Source organism: Lonchura striata, chromosome 28 (assembly GCF_046129695.1).
Source record: "Lonchura striata isolate bLonStr1 chromosome 28, bLonStr1.mat, whole genome shotgun sequence".
In the NCBI taxonomy this organism is placed as follows: Eukaryota; Metazoa; Chordata; class Aves; order Passeriformes; family Estrildidae; genus Lonchura; species Lonchura striata.
Window position 1 is genome coordinate 2,804,221 of NC_134630.1, and position 19,527 is coordinate 2,823,747.

At 45.8% G+C, this 19,527-nt stretch overlaps 1 protein-coding gene across 2 annotated transcripts in view; it reads right to left on the reverse strand.

Annotated features, from left to right (window-relative positions):
- Positions 1-1,944: 1,944 nt before the first annotated feature.
- AP3D1 (adaptor related protein complex 3 subunit delta 1) overlaps positions 1,945-19,527 on the reverse strand; it is a 42,273-nt gene continuing 24,690 nt past the window's right edge. The window contains exons 14-33 of one of the 2 annotated variants that reach the window (XM_031507173.2): positions 19,292-19,522; positions 17,612-17,843; positions 17,094-17,239; positions 16,827-16,968; positions 16,011-16,082; positions 15,190-15,265; positions 14,220-14,419; positions 13,490-13,563; positions 12,327-12,350; positions 11,109-11,316; positions 9,839-9,901; positions 9,133-9,231; positions 8,214-8,363; positions 8,036-8,083; positions 7,509-7,698; positions 6,385-6,473; positions 5,327-5,412; positions 4,858-4,979; positions 4,053-4,132; positions 1,945-3,895 (exon numbers count right to left, since the gene is read on the reverse strand). In XM_031507173.2, the coding sequence (XP_031363033.1) occupies positions 3,800-3,895; positions 4,053-4,132; positions 4,858-4,979; positions 5,327-5,412; positions 6,385-6,473; positions 7,509-7,698; positions 8,036-8,083; positions 8,214-8,363; positions 9,133-9,231; positions 9,839-9,901; positions 11,109-11,316; positions 12,327-12,350; positions 13,490-13,563; positions 14,220-14,419; positions 15,190-15,265; positions 16,011-16,082; positions 16,827-16,968; positions 17,094-17,239; positions 17,612-17,843; positions 19,292-19,522 (2,428 nt within the window). In that variant the 3' untranslated portion in view covers positions 1,945-3,799. The remainder of the gene's footprint in view (positions 3,896-4,052; positions 4,133-4,857; positions 4,980-5,326; positions 5,413-6,384; positions 6,474-7,508; positions 7,699-8,035; positions 8,084-8,213; positions 8,364-9,132; positions 9,232-9,838; positions 9,902-11,108; positions 11,317-12,326; positions 12,351-13,489; positions 13,564-14,219; positions 14,420-15,189; positions 15,266-16,010; positions 16,083-16,826; positions 16,969-17,093; positions 17,240-17,611; positions 17,844-19,291; positions 19,523-19,527) is intronic. The other variant, XM_021528259.3, reaches the window with a different exon arrangement.

Below are 19,527 nucleotides of genomic sequence, written 5' to 3' on the forward strand. Positions count from 1 at the left end.
TTGTTAAACACACCCAGGGATGGTGACTCCACCACCTCCCTGGGCAGCCATTCCAGAACTTTATCACCCGTTCTGTAAAAAACTTCTTCCTAATATCCAATCTGTATTTTTTTTCCAAATATCCAACCTGTATTTCCCCTGGGGCAGCTTGAGGCTGTGTCCTCTGGTTCTGTCAGTTCCTGGAGAAAGAACCCAACCCCACCTGAGCACAGCCACCTTTCAGGGAGTTGCAGAGTGATAAGGTCACCCCTGAGTCTCCTTTTCTCCAGACTAAACAAGCCCAGGGTGTTCACAGCCCCTCTCCAGCCCAGCTGAGCTGCAGAACCCGGGCTGAAGCCTCAGCTCCCCGGGGTCTCTGGCTGCCCGAGCTGGCCCCGGCTCAGGGCAGCACTTGGAGCAGCTGATCCCACTCCTGCTCCAGCAGGGCCCCTCTGGCAGGATTCCTCCACGAGCAGCAGATGATGCTCTGCCCCAGGGCAGGAGCCCGTGTGCCAAGCTCGTGGGCAACTCCCGGTCACAGAACCAAGGACAGAGGCACCACTGGAGCTCACCTGGCTCAGCAGGGGCCCCTGAGCACATCAGGATTGTGTCCAGATGGCTTTTGAGGAGCTCCAGGGAAGGTGACTCATCACCTCTGGGAGCTCTATCACAGGCAGCTGTCTTTGCAGGGCAAAGTCCTCCCCCTGCTCAGGTGGAATTTCCCGTGTTCAATTCCTTCCCCTTACCTCTGACGCTGTTGCTTGGCCCTGGCTCTGTCACTTTATATATCCATATATATTATATATATGTGTTGTCTGTATCTATATTCATCACTGTTCTTCCCCCTGCCCCAGCTCCCGCAGCCTTTCCTCACAGGAGATTCTTCATCCCCTCATCATCCTCCCATGCCAGGAGCTCCAGCTCTGCTCCAGAGGAGCCCAGGACTGGACACAGCGCTCCAGGGCTGAGGAAGGGGCAGGATCAGCTCTTGGCGCCCCAGTTCAGCTCCTGTGGCTCATTTGACACTTGAGGTTTGCTCCAGGCACTTCCTGGGTTGGGGTTTCCTTTTGTTTCCATCCCATTCCATCAGATTTGTGCAGGTCCACGTGGGATTGCAGTACTGAGAGCAGAGGACCTGGATCCTTCCTCCAGCAATGGGGCCAGCAAGCTACTGGGCAATTCCCAGTGCAGAACTGGTGGCTCCTGACTCTCAGCCCCAGGGATTTTCTTTCCCAAGATGATTCTCACAGGTTCTGGTGTGACTGGAAAGCACTGGGGTATCAGCCAGGCCAAGAGCTCGTTCCTGCTGTGGCAGGACAAGGCCTTAATCCTCAGATCAATGTCACCACGTTTGTCACAAATCTCACTGGAGGCCAAGAGGAAGCAACAGCAGGGGCCAATTCCGGCCTCATTCAGACCAGAGCTCCCATTTTACAAGTGTTGGATTTTAGCTGCAATCATGATCCAAAAAATGAAACAATCAATGGAGATTTAACTGAGATAGTCTGAATTATTTTTTCCTGTAATTTCAGTGTTAGTGACAGCTGCTGTTGCAGAGCTGCCTTTCAAGGGGGTGGCATTAGGAATTCCCTACCTCCTTTAGGAAGGAGATTCCTCTTACCTCCACTGAAGATAAATTATTCAGCCCTGGGGTAAAATCCATGCTTTGATTTTGGGTCCATCCAAACTGGAACGGTCTTATCAAAGGACCATTTATAAAGCCAAAAATTTAACTTTGTTTTGAAAGTTTATTGGATCATCTTGACACAAAATCATTACAGCAGCTTGTGGTATGTTGTTTTCTTTTTTTTTTTTTTTTCCAGGGAATGTTGATAGCAAATAAATTTGTGAATGTAACACATCATACAGTTTCAAAATTCTAGAATCACTGCACAGGATTCTGTAAGAGACTCTACATGCTAAAGTGACAGTTTTCATCCATGAATTAAAAAACCCAAACACTAATTGAGGAACATTATCCTTTAAGACAATTTTAATATGTTCAGTTTCTAATACACAACTGGCTAACCAAGGGAGGCTGACCAAAACCAAACCCTCCACGTTGTGGCAGCATGGTCGGACACGGAGCTGGGCCTGGCAAGGAACCCAGAGCACCAGAGCAGAGCCTTTGCCAAAATACCTCCTGTGGGAAGAGCGTAAAGAGCACAAGACACGCGTAAAGTACAGGACATCACCCAACAAATAAGATCAACACTTTATCCTGCTCCCTGCATGGGGTTTGGTGTTTCAGGAGTGGTGGTGGTGCTGGAGACGTGCAGAAACAGCCAGCTCCAACCTGGGCACCTTTTTGGAGCAATCAACTGCTCCTGACCTGTGCCTCAAAGCAAAACCCTTCCATGGAGTTTTGCTCACTGGGTGTGGAACTGCGAGGAAAGAAATGGAGCAAGGGAATAAAAAATATGTTGAAAGCAAGGGATGTTGGAGAAGGACATCAACTGAGCATCTCTGCAGGACACTGACAGCCCTTTCCTGTCAGTGACTCCACAAGATTCCAATAGTGCAGAATGGGCACTTCCCAGACTCTCACTTCTTCCCTCTAAAGCAACTGCTACAGTCCCAAATCTGCAGCCCCTCAGGCCCCTCCCTATCCTGCATGGGAGAGCAGCTCCTCATGACCCCTTCTCCTGCACCCTGGCAAGGAGAGGGGATCCTCATCCCTCCTCCTTCCTGCATCTGGGACAGGGGCTCCCCATCCATCCCTCTCTCCTGCACCCTGGCAGGGAAGGCTCTGCCACAGGGACCCAGGGGCACTTGTGCTGCCAAATCTGCTCTCAGCTGCAAGGGCAGGGCTGAGGGACACTGAGGGGACACAGAGACAGAATGACCCTGCTGGTTTCAGAGCCCAGAGGGAGGACATGGACCTGCACCCATGACTGTTTCTCTAACCTGATAATGGTCAACCTCAGCTGGTGAACAAAAGGATAAAAAAAGCAGGAACAGACCCCTTTGGATTTCCAGTTTTTTGCTACAGCTTAACTGTTCAGGAATGTGAAATTGAAGTGGACTCATAAAACACATCAGCAGAGACAGCTTGAAGGGGAGAGGCCTCACAGATTCCGTGTGTGGGGCAGTCGAGGGGAGCACAGACCCAAACAATAACACTTCCAGCCCTTTCATGCTTCCACACTCAACTCTTCCAGCTTTCACTAAAGGAAGGTTAAGGCTCAAGGCAACTACTATAAACAGAAACTCAAACATCCCAGTTCCCACAGGGCTCCTTTGGATTAGCTCAAGGAGATGGAGGATATTTATATGCTGATCACAATAGATCTTGAGATAATAATAAATCATATATATATATATAAAAAAAAACAAAAAGAGGCCTTCTGGTCCAGCACCAGCCTCTGCTAGAAATATACATCAACTACAGCAGCCCTGAAGACATATTTCATGGCTAAGGATTAAGTCAACCTTCCCTGGCATAAGCACAAACAACAAACTGTGCTACTGTTGATAAAGTCCTGCTCAGTCGCCGTCCCACACAGATGAAGGTCATGGGATCATCATGAGCTGCTGAATAAATAGTGCCCACCCCTCCCTCCCTCCCTCCCTCCTCCAGTCATGTCACCAGGATCTCTTTGGGCTAGAAAGGGTTAACACCACAGTTTGTAAAAAGTTCTGAAAATAAAAAGGTAACATACAGCCTTAAAATGTCTAAACTGCAACCAATGGTGGAGTTAACTGAAAGCACGTGCCCCAGGGTAGTACATGCGTACGAGGGAGAAACTTAACACTTGGGTCTGCTCGTCTTTACACGTTGGGTGTGTTTCTTGTTGTTGGAATATTTTATAAGGAATATTCAGCACTTGGACAATGTCTCTTTCATCTCATCCAACAAGTTGCTAAGCAGGGTAGAATCGTTACATTTCCCATCTATGGATACAGAGTTCTCTCCCTTGGAAAGGAAAAAAAAAGAAGAAAAAAAAAACCATTAGCTCCTCTTCCAAGTGGGGATAAACACATTCCCAGCTAAATTCAGGGACTGGAAAGAGGCAGAGGAAGACAGGGAAGGCTCCAGGTTTGGCTTCTCTCAGGGTTTACAGTGCTCTCACCTTTTTTACCAGTAGGCAGACATGATGGCCTTGGATAGAACGGCTGTACATGGATGCACATGAATCAACGCGTTCCACAACTGCAGAAAAACAGCAATTTCATTTCATTCCATTCCACTTTAATTTAAGCCCTACTTCCCCTGGAAAGCAACCCTTGCTCTGCCTGGCCTTGAGGAACAGAGGCTTCTTACAGAGGGGAGGAGGAAGTCAGGGTTAAGATGTGCCTGGCTCCTCCTGGCTTCTATTTTGGGACGTTTCACAATAACGAGGTGAGTCATTTGTCTTCTAAGCCACAAATGTTCTGTGGCAAAAACACTGCTCAGAATGTCGACTTCTTCCCCAGAAATACTTCCAGTGAGGCAATGTCTAATGCAAACACCACAGCATGATGAAACAGCCAGTTGTTTTGCTTCAGCCAGTGCTTGTGTTTTAATTAATAAACCCAAACCTGAATAGCTGGGGGTCTCCTTCACTGAAAGGAAGCACTGGGGAAGGAGTCTGAAGCCCTGCAGATCAAGCCCACCCTCCAGAGAACAGTTACAGCCTGAACTCCACATCAGCTGCATAGCTGTCACATGCCTCACTGGGCTGCAGGAATTCCAAAGGGACACAAGGAGAATTCATTTTGAAGAACACTGCATGCTTTGAGTGTTGCAAAACTAGAGAAAACTCTCCCAAATGTATTTAATCTGGACATCATCTGCTCTTGTGACTGCTGAGCCCATGGAGTGTTATGCTCACCAAACATAGCAGAGATTTTAGACTATGGAACTCTGTAGAAGGTTCTGCATCAACCAAGACTCACCTGAAAAATGATGATGAAAACAGATCTTTGCCAGTAGATGTTGAAAAGAAATACTAATTCCATCTACTTTAATAGAACTCATGTGCAGATCTCCAGACTCTAGGAGCTTGGCAAAAGCATCACTGCAGAACAGGAAGGAAAGTAAATATTTTATTAGGAATGCAAGTGAAATCTGTCCCATCAGCCCCATGAAACATGTCAGGATACAGAAACTTAAGTGCTACCAAGCTCTAGGAAAATGGATTTATAGCAAATATGGAAACCACACACCAGAGTCCACTGGAGCAACTTGTGCCCTTTTGCTGCCAGAGCTGCCTCTACCAGCCCACAGGGCACAGAGCTCCCTCTGCAGAGCCACTTGAAATCAGTCACTGGACTTATCTGAACAGTCTCTCCTTACAGAGACACTGCCCAAACCCCTGGGAGCAGACACGGCTCATGACTCGCCGGGGCCGGCGCAGGCACTCACCTGTAGCAAGGCGTCGTGATCAAGTATGAAGCACAACTGAAGTGCAATTTGAAATCTAGTTTTTCATGGGTTGAACCTTCATCATTCTGCAACAGGGCAAAGGAGAGCAGGTGAGTGGGAGCCCTGAGGCAGCAAGAGGAGGAGACACCCCTACCCACCACAGAGGCACCAGCAAGGAGCTGAGGGCTGAGTTTCCTCTGAAATAGCCTGGCTGGGTCTGAAAGATCAGTTGAGAACCATCCCACCACATCAGCCCACTCAAAGATTTTGGCAGCTGGGTTGATACATGCACCTACAACAGGTAATGGACACACTGGGCTGCAGTTCTGCCTGCACTCTGCTGAAATAAACTCAGCAGACTGAGTTTTAAGTAACACTTGGAGATGAGGTTTTACAGTTCATCATTTTCTGAGCAAAATAATAAATTAATAGTTCCCAGATTCTTAGGTACTAAAATAGGACTAGCATGCTATTTTTAAGGAACCCTTAAAATAGAGATAATGGCTGACTCAGGAGTAGCCACAACTGTCTCCATTCATTTCCTTTGAGCTGCTCATGCAGGTTTTTCATTAATAACTGTACTGAAATAACATCAGAGACCCAAAAAGTCTTATCCAGCTCAATAGCTATTAAACAATGCCTTCCACTGACCTCATTCTTGGTCTGGATTTCCATTCTTAATAACTGCATCTAATTCTCATTTTTGTTTTGTAGCCTTGTACCAGGCTGCAGTGTCCAACTGAGATCAGTAGGAGCAGACCCTGGTTCCCTCTCTTCCCTCCCCAGCAGATCAGTGTGATTTTCTAGCTGGCAATGTGGCACATGTTCCAGGCTGCCTTGCTCACACGCTGACAGGAATGACAATCTAGGACGTGCTGACGCAGGATGGGGGCACTCTTTGCACAAGATGCCATGTGAAAATGTTCCTCACAGAATGGGCTGGCGCAGCAGGGATGAAATGATGCCTAAAAAAACCTCGAGAGCAGAGCTTCCCACCCAAGTCCGGCTCCCTGACGCAGTTCCCAAAGAAGCAAGAGGCAGTTGAGAGCTGCACTTACTTTGACTATAAAGGACAGTGTTCCTTTTAACTTCTGAGCCATAACAATACTCTGAAGTGTAAACACAAACTGGGCTTCATTAGAGATTCCTAGTGTGAAAAAAAGGAGAGGGAAAAGTCAGGTCAGAACATGGTTTCCAGATGTAAGTAATAGTTAGAATAAACTGACTTATGTGAAGACTATTTTTGACCCAAGGTTGAAATTCTTTGAATTGGAAGAGAGTTCTACACACAACTGCTGTGATGAGTCAATGTTACAGCACTTGGGTCTCCCAGAAGCAGCAATGGGAGTTGGCACTTGATGGAGGTAATTGAGCAAGTGCCTGGACAAAGTGTCACAGTGCCACATATTTAAGCTATTTGCATAACTAGAATTATATTATAAACATTTCAGAGTAGCTTTCAGAGCTAATTTGAATTATAATGTTTCTATGTTTTGCTTTTAATATACAAATCGAGAACTGCCGCATACAGATTTAAAACCAAATCAAATACCCCACTGCTTTCCATGGGGGATTGAAAAGCACCCTGAGGCCACTCCAGCCCTCTGTGAGCTGTTTCAGGATTCAAATTAATTCCTCGGTGAAGGAAGGGAAATTCAGAGAAGTCCACTTATTTGACTGTGCTCTGTACAAAATCATTATCCTTCATTTCTGTGCTTAACTCTTCTGAAGGCCTCAGCTGCCCTCCTCATCACAAACCTTCACTGCAAAAGGCCTCTGCCATTCAAACAGTTGGACAAGAGCTCCAGAATAAATCCAGAGTGGATTCTAATGCTTCACAAACCTACTACCTTGTTTTATTTTAAATCTCATAGCAAACACATCATGAATTTTGGATTCCCGTAGTCAGAAGCCTGCCAGCCTGCAGGCACCTGGAAAAGGAACTCAGACATATGGACTCCCAGCCCTAGATTAAGGCTTTGCTCTTGCTGTGCAGAAAAACCTGCATTATAGCCATACTGGGAGAAGGCTTATCCTTTCCAGGGAACTGTGGAAAAGCCCAGCAACATCCAGGCAGAGATGTTTTTTCTGGAAAACAGCAAGAAGTTCAAGCAGCTCTTTCCACAGGAGGGCAGTGCAGGGCCAGACACACTCGAAGAGCCCCGTGCAAAGCTGTGCATACCAGGGGGGAGCTGGAAGGGCACAGGTATCCCATCATGTACTGATGATCCTTCTGGTCGGAGCATTTTAGTGTTGAGAGAGTCCAGGACATTCAGTTCCATGCTCTTAAGGAAGCTAGTGCTTTTGTTCTCAAAGATAACAGACACAGTAACTTGGCTATCATTCTGGAGGTTTCCTTGAATATCATAGGTCTGCAAATGAAGGGAAAAATGTCACAGGAAAGAATCAAACTTCAAGAAACAGAACACAACATGGGAATAAACCAGGTTAAAAAGGGAGGTAATTTGGTATAGGTTTAAGATTATGGAAACACACTGGTGATCAGCTAAGGATTGGGAAAATATCAACTTAGAAATTAAAGTGGGACACCCAAAGGAAAGGAAATGGAGCTTGGTTATAGCTCTACCTTCAGGGACCGAAACAGTTCTTCAGTAATGTGATGGCTACATAAAGTCACTCCAGCATCCCAGGGTACTCCTCCCTCAGGGAACACAGAGACAGCATTCAGAACCAACACCCCCAACTCACCATTTTAATGTAGGGGTTTTCAGCAAGAAGGCGGTAACTGGACATGGGCTGCAAAACAAGAGAGAACTCACAGTCACAGCAGAACTAATGACCCTGAAAAGGGCTAAGGGGCTGTCACTGTCCTCCCTCCCAAGCAGCTGAGCTCTCCTTGTCCCCAGGTTGGGGCACAACTACTCACTGGTAGCGGCTCATCCTCCAGCGTCCCGTTCTGCACCGACTCCAGGGGCTCCTCCTCGCTGTGATGACTCTTCTTTTTGGATTTCTTTTTATCCTTTGATTTCTCTTCTTTCTCTTTCTTGTGCTTTTTCTTCTTATGCTTGGAGGATTTCTACCAAGAAGAATAAGAAACTACAACAAACCCTTAAAGAAACTATTGATTTCTAGCCATGACCCCTCTGCCACACTTCTAACTCCAGATGCACTCTTTAAACTTCCTGGACTGCACAAAGTTTCCCTTTACAGCAGAACCCAAAACAGAGCTACCATTCCTTAAATCCCAAAACTAACTCCATGCGGAGTCCTAGTAAACCCTGCTCACCACTCAGCTGCCCATACCTTATCCCAAAGTAACCTGGGAACAACACAAGACCAAATCTCTCCAAGTGTTTGGAAGCTCAGCTTTAACTGGGACAGTCCCTTGGCTCAGGAAACAACCAAACCTCTGACCATGAGGTGGTCACAGCTCCTGAAGGATGCAACATTTGCAGGCAGTCACTGCACTGAACAATGCTGTTGGTAAATCCTGTGTGCTGCTTTTTGAGGAGTTTGAGACAGCAAGAGTAAATGGCTGAATGGTGACAGCAACTTCACAGAACCAGAGAATTGTTCAGGTGGGAAAAGATCTTTAAGATCATCAGGTCCAGCCATCAGCCCAGTGCCACCACATCCACCACTGAACCATGTCCACAGGTGCCACATCCACAGGCTTTCTGAAGATTTCCAGGGACAGTGACTCCACCACTGCTCTGGGCAGCCTGTTCCAATGCCTGACAATCCTTTCCATTAAAAAACAATAACAACAAAATCTTTCCTAATATCTCAACTAAACCTCCCCTGGTGTAACCTGAGGCAATTTCCCGTCAAGTTGAACCACTTACCTTTCCTTCATCCTCCTCCTCCTCATCTTGTTCTTCCCTTTCTTCTTTTTTTACCTCTTGAGATTCAGCCACCACAGCAGTGCCCATTCCAGGCTCACTCTGAGGAGATGAGCAGAAGGATTCTGACACTAATGGAAAGCAGCTGGAACAACCCAATCCCACACCAAAAGAAACTCAACAGTGACAACTCTTCACAGCTGTTATTTTAGAAATGACATTAGGCTAACATGGTACCAAGGCTTTCATTTTATGCCTCTGAAACCTGAGGACACAATTCAGAAGATTTCCTCCAAGGAATCCATCCCCTTATATCTTTGTCTACTCCTCTAGAATTTCCCATCAAAATTCATGAGAATTTTTCTTTCACACTCTGTCTCTCATGTCTATTAATGTTGCTAGAGTCTACCCCATACTGGGAAATAAAACCATACAACTGTATAACTGTATACTCATCAATAACAAAATCAACCAAGCCTGGAGCTGCATCTGTATTTCTATTTCTATTCCTTGATCTGCACAGAACAAGCCTGAAGTCTCCCATTCAGCTCCTCTGAACTGGCCAGACACAATATCTCTGCTCCCCAGCAGGAAGTTGAAGAGATGAAGCTGATTTTCCCCTCTGTGCTGCAGCATGACACAGCACTTCTGCACAGCTCACAGACAAAGAATAACCAGAGAAGTTTCTTCTGATGGGGAAGATTCCTACCTGTGGCTGGGGCGTGAGAGCAGTTGGTGGAGCAGTGGAGAGCCAGAAATCCAAGTCTTCTCCCTGAATTTCAGGAGAAAAAAACCCATTATCATTGTTTGTATATCTTTCTTAAAAATCAAATTAAAAGCCCAACACCCCCCAACAACAGCAACAAAAGAAAACCAAAACAAAAAGATCACAGGGCTGGAACATCTGTCCTATGAGGAAAGGCTGGGAGAGCTGGGCGTGTTCATGTGAAGAAGAGAAGGCTCCAGGGAGAGCTCAGAGCCCCTTGCAGGGCCTGAAGGGGAGAAAGACTTGGGGACAAGGGATGGAGGGACAGGACACAGGGAATGGCTCCCACTGCCAGAGGGCAGTGGGATTCAATGGGATATTGGGCAGGAATTATTCCCTGGCAGGGTGGGCAGGCCCTGGCACAGGGTGCCCAGAGCAGCTGTGGCTGCCCCTGGATCCCTGGCAGTGCCCAAGGCCAGGTTTCAGGTTGGATGGGGCTTGGAGCACCCTGGGAGCACCCTTGGAGCACCACAGCAGGGGGTAGCACGGGATGAGCTTTAAGGTTCCTCTGAACCCAGTCTGGGATTCTGTGACTCTACAACAATTAAATCAAAACCTTAAGTTCCCATGGAAATGCAGCACTCCAGAGTGCTCCTCATGCACAGATGCTGTGACACATTCAGGAGCAAACACACTAAGTAAGAATCTTCACTTCAGTCTTTCAGCACTTCCAAAGCCAGGCCCAGCTGACAGCACCTGGGCATCCTCACCCCAGGGTATCCCTGGCATTCCAAGGGCTGCAGTGCAGAGGGGCAGTGCAGCTCTGCAGGGGGTTAACAGGAGGATGCTTCAAATCCTGACAGCAATGGGCACCTAAGGGCAGGGTTTAAAACTGAAAGCCTCTGGAGCACATGGGAGATAGGATGCACAGAAAATGACACTCACAAAACTAGTTCCAGATATTCTGCTAAGGAGTTCCCCACTTGGAGAACATACAAAATATCAGCAAAGTCTGCTTCCACATAAGCTCTGGCAGATCTGCTGTGTAGGCTGCAGTAAGCTGAATTCTGCTAACTTAGGAGACTAAGTAAATGTTATTTTTATTAACAGAAATCTTTAAATACCTGCTGCTACAGTAGTAAAAATTAAAGGAAATAGAGGCTGAATGCATTGAGCTGTTTGAACTGTCAAATGGGACTGTTCCTAAGCAACAAACCAAACTTAGCAATAAATAACAGCAGGAGCTAAAATAATGCAAATCTTGGAGAATTACCTTTTTTTCTTCTTCCTCCTCCTCTACCACCTTTTTCTCTTTCTCTTTCTTCTTTCCTTTATCTCTCTCTTTATCTTTATGTTTCTTTTCCTTCTTTTTGGGTTTCTTGCTCTTCTTCTCTACTAGGGGAACTTCTGAGTCTGGTGACTTCAAGGTCTCGACATTCCTGTGTCTCTGCACTGGCAGCTTCTCACTGTCTGCTAAGGGTCTTGAAAAGAAAGAGCCCATTACCTGCTGCAAGCAGCCTCCCTCAGCCAGATGACCTGTCCAAGACAAGGTATGCTTTGTTCTTAGGGAGCTGGGCCCCCAAGCCTAAAATCAGTGTGTACTTCTACACCTGGAGTTTACTTATACAAATGCAGACATTGCCCTTGTGGGTTAGGAGTCAGAGGAAACAACTGGAAGGGGACAGAGAGCCAAGGTCTTGTTTAACCCTTAGAGATGCTAGCTAGAGGCTGCAGGCTGAGGAACACCCACAGAGGAACAGCTCCATGTTACACGGCGTTTCCATGGAATCGCTCTCCAAGGGAAAGCAAGGATGTGGAACAGCATTTCCAGCAGAATGGAAATTCGAGCAGTGGAATGCCAGCATGGCTCCAGCAGCCCTTGAAGGGTGTGGGGTTTGTTGTTCTTGATGAATAGATCAGTCCAATTGGGAATTATTCTACATAATTTTTATTTTGAAAGTTTGCACTCTGAGTTTCTACTCTACTATCACATTTTATAAGTTAAATGTAACTTCAGACACCTGTTTCCAAAAAGCACCAGTAGCACCACTGTATCCTAAATCACTACATGGGGGGGGGGGGAAAAAAACCCACAAAAATTTCTCTTTTGTCAAACATTTCTGAAAATCAGCAAGCATTTTACCAACTATGTCTTTCTTAGCTTTTATTTAATGTTAATTTTCACATTTGCACAGCAAACATCAGGAAGATTTCTGATGGCCTCATTTTTTTTGCTTATATTGCATTAATAATTAGAACCAATTATTTTTTCACTTTCAGACACTAAGGGAAGATTGAACAACAAAGAGGCCTCATCTTTTACTATTTCAGATACACCTGTACAGGAACAGTATTGGTGCTGAAAGCCAGTGACAAAACAGACTTACAAATGTGAGGGTCTCTGATTTAACAGTTCCACCACCCTTCAAGGGTTTGCACTGTCCAAAATCAACCAACCTGACAAAGGTCAACACTCAGGAGATACTCTTACCTGGAAGGCTTCCCTGAAACCAGACTGCATGTGAGCGTGACAGACAGAGCAGTGCAAGCACAGAAAGAAAGAGAGAGGACACAGACATCAGAAACCATGATAGAAGAGCACAGCACTCATGGCACAGGGGAGGGAATGGATAGAACAATCCACCAGCCCTGGATGCCTCCTGGAGCACAGCACCAGGATCTGCTCTGCTGGGTGTGCCCAGCACTGCTAAGAATCACCATGCAAATACAGGGGCTACAGTCAGAAATTAATTTCCTTTTATACATTTGCTCCTGCAGACTTTGACTGGCCTTTCAAAAAAGGAAGTTCCTCAGAAACTGTTGTATTCACTTTAAAAAAAAATGCTATGACATTTGTTCACAAGGTACTGAAGGGCCAAAGCCCTATAAATTTGGAACTGCAAAGAAATGCACAGACTCAAGTATTAGAGGAAGAGAGAGCTCCTACACACACCCACATGGGCCTGCACAGATTTCCGAATTTCACAGGAGGCATCCCTGGACCATAAATCAGCAATTATTTTTAGCATGGTGATTTTATAAAACAGCAACTAAAAAAAATCCAATCCAATCTCTGTGTGCAATACCACACAGCTCAGTGCTCGTGGTCATGTGGGTGCAGGGGCTGAGTGCTGGCACTGGCTGGGGACCAGCCTGGTCACAGGTGTGACAGGCAGCTCAGTCACATCAGAACACTTCACAACAGTGCGAGCACGCTGAAGGGCCACAGGGCAGTGGGAGTTACTGGTCAGTGAGCACAACACAGGCTTGCCATGGACACAGAGCTTCTGAGGGGACAGATGGACACAGGTCACACTCAGTGCCAACACAGGTGACAGCAGAGAGACAGTGGGACACACCCAAACCTCAGAGTAACCCACACCTGATCCAGTGACACTGTCTGTGCTTCCAGACTCCTTCAGTCACACTCACACTACATTTAGTGACTCCCCTGCCCCTCCCAAGCCTCTCTCATACTCAGGAATTGGGATTTTATCATCCAAGCTGCAGTGGGAACCAAAGCTGGATGAGCACCTGAGGTTTCATCAAAGCCATGGGGAGAGATTTCAGCCTTTTCCCCTCCTGGGCTGCAGCCAAGGCTCTCAGGCACCCCCTTAGCAACTCAGTGAACTCACACAGAAAACTGCCACTTACTTATCCAGATCTATGTCAAGTGCCTTATAGGGATCATTGGGATCTTTGTCATCTTCATCACTGGGCAAAGCATTCTGCAGGAGAGATACAGAGACATCCACTGAGGCAGCAAACCACTGGAAATTTTCAAACTCAAGCTTAACACCACCCAAATTAAATTTTTTTCAGCCTCTGAACCCTGCACCAGGCCAGCTGCAGTCAGGCACAGTAAGCTATGGGAACAATGCACTTCAATGCAGCATCCAGTTTCAATATTAATTTGGAACAGAAACCCCTTCTTCATAAACAGCAGGATTTGAATTGCTGCTGTTCCGTTTTGATTAAAGGAAATTTTAGAAACAAATACAGATGACATCATTAGCACCTGCAATTAATTATCATCAGCTGCAAAGCTGCTGACTAGACAGCAAGTTACTGTCAAAGTGAAGCAGCAGAGCATAATAAATGCTATTTGGACAGTGTTACTTTTAGAGCAGGGATTAACATTGTTTTGTTGGTTTTGACTTTTTTAATAGCTCCAGTGGCAATTTTTGTCTTTTTGTTAAAAAAAGACAGTAATTTCTTCCCCTGTAGAGAGCAGCCTGGGATCATCTCAGTCATTTCTGAAACAGCTCTGTGAGACAGCACAGCTCTGAAACTGCTACACCACAGACTGGCTGAAGTTGTGGGGGCAAAAATCTCTCAAGAGCTGCACACAGATAAATTCCAGACCTCAACCACAGGAACTGACCTCTGGCATCTCCTCTGTGATGATGTCAACGTGGTGAGCTGGAGCAATGTCCTCCTCACTCTCTGTGTGCAGGGAGTTGTGGCGATGGTGTTTCCCTCTCTTTTCCTTTTTCTGTTTTTTCTTTTTCTTGTCTTTCTCCAGTTTCTGTTTATGCCTTCGCTCTTCTTCCAGTTTCACATACTGGTCTGACATGGGCATTCCTGGGGAAAGCCAAGCTGCTGTCAGGTACAGAGCACGTGGACTGAGCACTGCAACACCACATCAGGAATGTGCCCTGCTCCTGCTTCCAGCTACCCACAGCCAGGCAGATCCACACCTCTGTGTGCTTCCACGTCACCTCACACAGCCCCCAGGCACCAGCTTTGCTGTCTACTCCAGCTCTCCAGAAACAGGACAGAGCTCAAGCCTGCTCCCTGATTCTTGGACACATTATTGCATTACAAGGAGCATCCAAACATTGAAATTTTAAGGAGAATTGGTGACATTGCTGCTGTACTGACAACTTCCTTAAATATTTGCACTTTGAACTCACCCCTTGAAATGTAAGGCACTTTATCAACACCTTTTCAGTGCTGCATCCAACCACTCCTTAGATACACAACTACTTTTGATAATTGAAACAAGATATTGAAACAGTATCTCTACCATTAGATTCTATTTCATGTCTCCTCCATCAGACCTCTAAGATATTTTCAAGGTGACTGCTCCCACACAGAACAGTGGCTCCTCTACATGTTACAGACCTGGATGCATGATATTTCTAATCACATAATTATTTCCAATATTATCTTGAAAGGAACTCAGACTGCAAAGTACTATTTTTAAATGTAAATTAAGGAGATATATTTCAGACTCTAATGAAAGTGTGTTCCTTGCCCTTCAAAACCTCAGGTGGAAGTCCTAAGAAGGAATTATGACTTTTGCTAAACTGAATTTCTTTAATTAATTTTAAAAGATTAGCTGTGCTTACCTGGAACTTTTAATGGGACAGAAAGATCGATCTGGACCACAGGAATGTGTTCCACCCCTGGAGTGTCTTGGTATCGCTGGGAAAAGAAAGATTTGTTACTTTCTGAGCACTGCCAGCATAAATTTCTGTAAATAGGCATATAACAAAACATCAAGCAGTTCAATCCCTTATGTGAACATTTTAAAAGATAGGAATGGAACAGCTTGCGGTTAATTCTGTGTGGCAGCAGAGTGTGTTTTAAAGCCAGCTGACAACTATTACAAAGGACCTACTCTTAGCTATAGTTTTTTAACCCCACTACTGCCCTGAATTATTGCAGCTCTCTGAAGAATCTTTGGTTTGTTTTATTGCTAATAACTTGCCACTTCAGAAGCTAAATTTGGAGATTGGAGTTGAGGATAATGGGGCAGTCCTTAAGGATCTAGAGGGAATAAAGGAAGTTCTTTCCCTGAAAAAGGTATTCAGAGACCACAACAACCTTCTGATCCACAAAATACAGTTTGTGCTCCAGGGTCACCCCCTACAGGGCTCTGAGTGAGGTGCCTGGGAATGTGAATGTTGCCATCACCCAGGGCTGGGACAAACTGCACAGATTCTCTCACAGGCTGCTCTTGGGGTACCAGATCACTCAGGAGATTCTCAGCACAAACAGGAGTTATAAAAACAGTTGTAGGCAGCCACTCCAGTCCATGCATTATAAAGTGGGAAGGGCAAAGTGCAGGGGAAATATCAGAATGTCCCAGTGGAGGCTGAAGCTCTCATATTCAGGGAGCCTTCACAGTGACAGCAGAGTCCAGTGAGATGCTGAAATTCAGACTCACCTTCTGAGGGGAAGGAGAGCTTTTAATATAAAATGGGTTGTTTGCCTGCTCTTGTTTCCGAGCTTCCCGACGCTGAAAGTAAAAGAATTGCAGTTACAATGTTTGTTGTAAGCAAAGAAACAAAAGACTAAGTGCAATACAAAAGCTCCCTGCATTTTTAGAACAATACATAACTACTGTGAAAAGACTACAGCAGAGCAGCTTGTGTGTGATAAAGCAGTTCTGAGTTACCAGACATTCTAGGATACAACTGCAGGTACCATTACTAATTCCCATCCCTGGAAGAGTTCCAGGCCAGGTGGGAAAGGACTTGGAGCAATCTGGATAGTGGAAGGTGTCCCTGCCCACAGCAGAGGGTGGAATGAGATAAGCTTTAAGGTCCCTCCTGTCCCAAGCCATTATATATGATACTATAACTAATATTCCTTAGAACTCCCTTCCTTGCTTTTTAATTATAGACTAGAGATAATAACTTCCCAGACATTAATTTTTGATGGCAACTGGAATGCTCCTGTTTTCATTTCTGCAAGGAGAGGAAGAAGTGAAGATACATATAACAACAAGTTCTCTTTGTGAAAGCAAAGAGGTCAGAGGCAGAAAGGTGGGATCACTGCTGAGCACCATCATGTTACAGTCATTCACAGAAGCTGCTCAAGTCCATAAGCATCAGCTCACATCAATGATCAGCTTTCCTGAGCTATGGAGAGCAAAAGGGCTCCCTGGCTACATGGAGAATCCACAGCAGCCCCCACTGCTCCAGCACCACTTAGATTACTACTAAATTATGTAGGGAAAAGCATTTTAACATTCACTCACTCTGGCCAGTTCCTCCTCATCTATTTCTGGCTGTCTGTGTCTGGAATGCCTTTGTTCCTCCTCATGAAATATTGTTTTGGGCTTTTCATCTTCAGACTCACTGTCTGATGGAGGCTCATTGATCCAGGCATCAAGGTCCAGGCTGGGAAGAATTTCAGCAAACAAACAGCTTGACTTAGTATCCCTGAATATTTCAGCGTCTCATCATATAATTTGCTTTATTATTTAAAGTTTAAATAAGGGTCTGGGAGAGAGAAGGAACTTTACCCCTCTGGAACAGGGACTTTCTTCTGTGCTTTAGGAGCCACAGGGTTCAGCTCACCAGCAAACAGGGCTATCACTTCCTCAGCTACAGGAACTTCTTTTACTTGTAGCTTCTGTATGTATTTTATTAGCTGCAAGATGCAAGAAGCCTGAAAACAAATGCAGAAGTTGTTTCAGACTAATATTTAACAAGCTGAACCAAAGAAATAGACTGAAGTCAACAGGTGTTTTACTCCCTTAAGGGAATTAAGAGAAGCAGCATAAACTGCAGGTTTGAAGCAAATGTAAAAAGTTCATATTAAGCTTCTGTTTTAGCTGGGTCATTTTTCTGACCTTATGTACCTGAATAATTTTGAAATTAAATTGTTTTGAGTGAAGATCTTACTGGCAGCCTTCAGAGATGGCATCAAACCGCAATAAGATCTGGGTTTTGTCACTGATAACAGCTTATAGAAAATGTGCACAGCCACAGAGAATCAAGACGTCCCATGATAAATCCCAAATTAATTTCATTCTCTTACCCTCTCCTGAACCTCCAGATCAGCACTCTGCACAAACTGAGGCAGGCGCTCGATCATCAGCTGTGTAATTTCCTGAGCTGCTTCCTTCTCCCCAGCCTGCTCCTTCTGCTGCAGGATGGATGCATAGAGCTTCACCATGTTCTGCACGTAAACAGCCTGAATGTGGCCTGGCAGGGTTGTAACTTTGGGCCTCAACATTGCTTCCAGGGTTTGGTTTGCCTCCTCGAGGTGTCTGTAAGGGTAGAACACACAGATGAAAGGCAAGCAAAAATAAAATCAAGCAGGCAGTGCTTAATACACAAAGGACTATAGATCACAGCACTTTGTTTTAACAGATCTGATGCTCTTACTCCAACTAAATGAAAGATGCACAACTAAATGAAAGACACACAAAAAAGGTACTAGACTATTACAAATTGAAAGCTAAGTTGTTTCTAAGTAAAAATGTGATAACACTGGAAGACTATTTTCTTACTTCTTCATATGCAGTTTTCTTTGTACAACTTTTTGGTTTTTTAAAGAAAATGAAGATCCGAGCTGTATCAGCATTCCCCCAATATCACACCTACAGTGTGAATTTAAACTGGAGCCAGTGTTCAGAGTGGCTATTAGAAGGAGCCATCAAACTAGCTTGTAAGAGGAGACTCCAGTACCACACCTGTCCAATCTACCACAAAAAAAGCTGGGTAACAGCTATATCTGCATAAGCAAGAGACAAAAATATCTGCTGAAGCTAAAAAAAACATATTGAAAATTGTGCTACTGTGGGCACCAAAAAATTTTGAGCAAAAATATTACAGCTTTTAATTTCCAGGAAGATGGGGCTCTGCAAAAACCTTTTAACAAGGGCAAAGCAGGGATGAGAGAAAGAACTAATTCAAACATGGTGAATGCATATGTTCCCTAGAATATAAATGGGAATAGACCTTAATGATTAAGAAATTCCTTCAATGTCGTAAGATCTAACAGCTTATACCTACAATTACCAGAAGGATGCAAAGCTGTTGGAGAGTGTCCCAAGGAGGGACATGGAGCTGGGGAAGGTCTGAGGAGCGGCTGAGGGCACTTGGCTCGTTCAGCTGGAGCACAGGAGATGAGGGGAGGCTCCTCGGGGCTGCAGCTCCTCCCAAGGGGAGGCAGAGGGGCAGGGGCTGAGCTCTGCTCTGGGACAGCTCCTGGAGCCCAGCGAGGGCTGGAGCTGTGCCAGGCCTTGGCATGGAGCTCAGGGAAAGGTTCTTCCCCCCGAGGGTGCTGGCACTGCCCAGGCTCCCCAGGGAATGGTCCCGGCCCCGAGGCTGCCAGAGCTGCAGGAGCGTTTGGACAGCGCTCTCAGGGCTGCTCAGGGTGGGGCTGTTGGGGGGTCTGGGCAGGGACAGGGGCTGGGCTGATGATCCCTGGGGGTCCCTTCCAGCTCAGGATATTCTGGGATTCTACGATTCACTACTACAGCTTCCTGCATGAATGGGCAAGGTTGGGAGACAGGAAAAATGATCAGATAGTTAAAAATGTCTTAGCTAGAAAGAGCTGAGGAGTGATAGTGTGAAGGAACAAGAGAAAAACAATCACTTTGGTGGCATTAAGGTACATACTCTGAACCCTCCCTCAAAAATGTATTTCAGTGACCAAAATTTTTGCCCAAAAGCTGCCCCTCAGGGCACACCATGCCCTGTCTGCACTTACTCGGAGAACTCCCCACAGATCCAGGCAGCAGCATAGAGCACCTCACAGATGCCATTCCTCTGGGTGTTGCTGGCGATGAGGTGGGCGTTGTCCAGCAGCATGGCCATCTGGGACACCGCGAACTTCCGGATGGCCTTCACTCTGATGGCCACATCCAACATCTGCGCTGCGATCAGGTGCCCGTGCCTCGTGCCCTCCAGCCGGGTCAGCTCCACCAGGATGCTTATGTACCTATG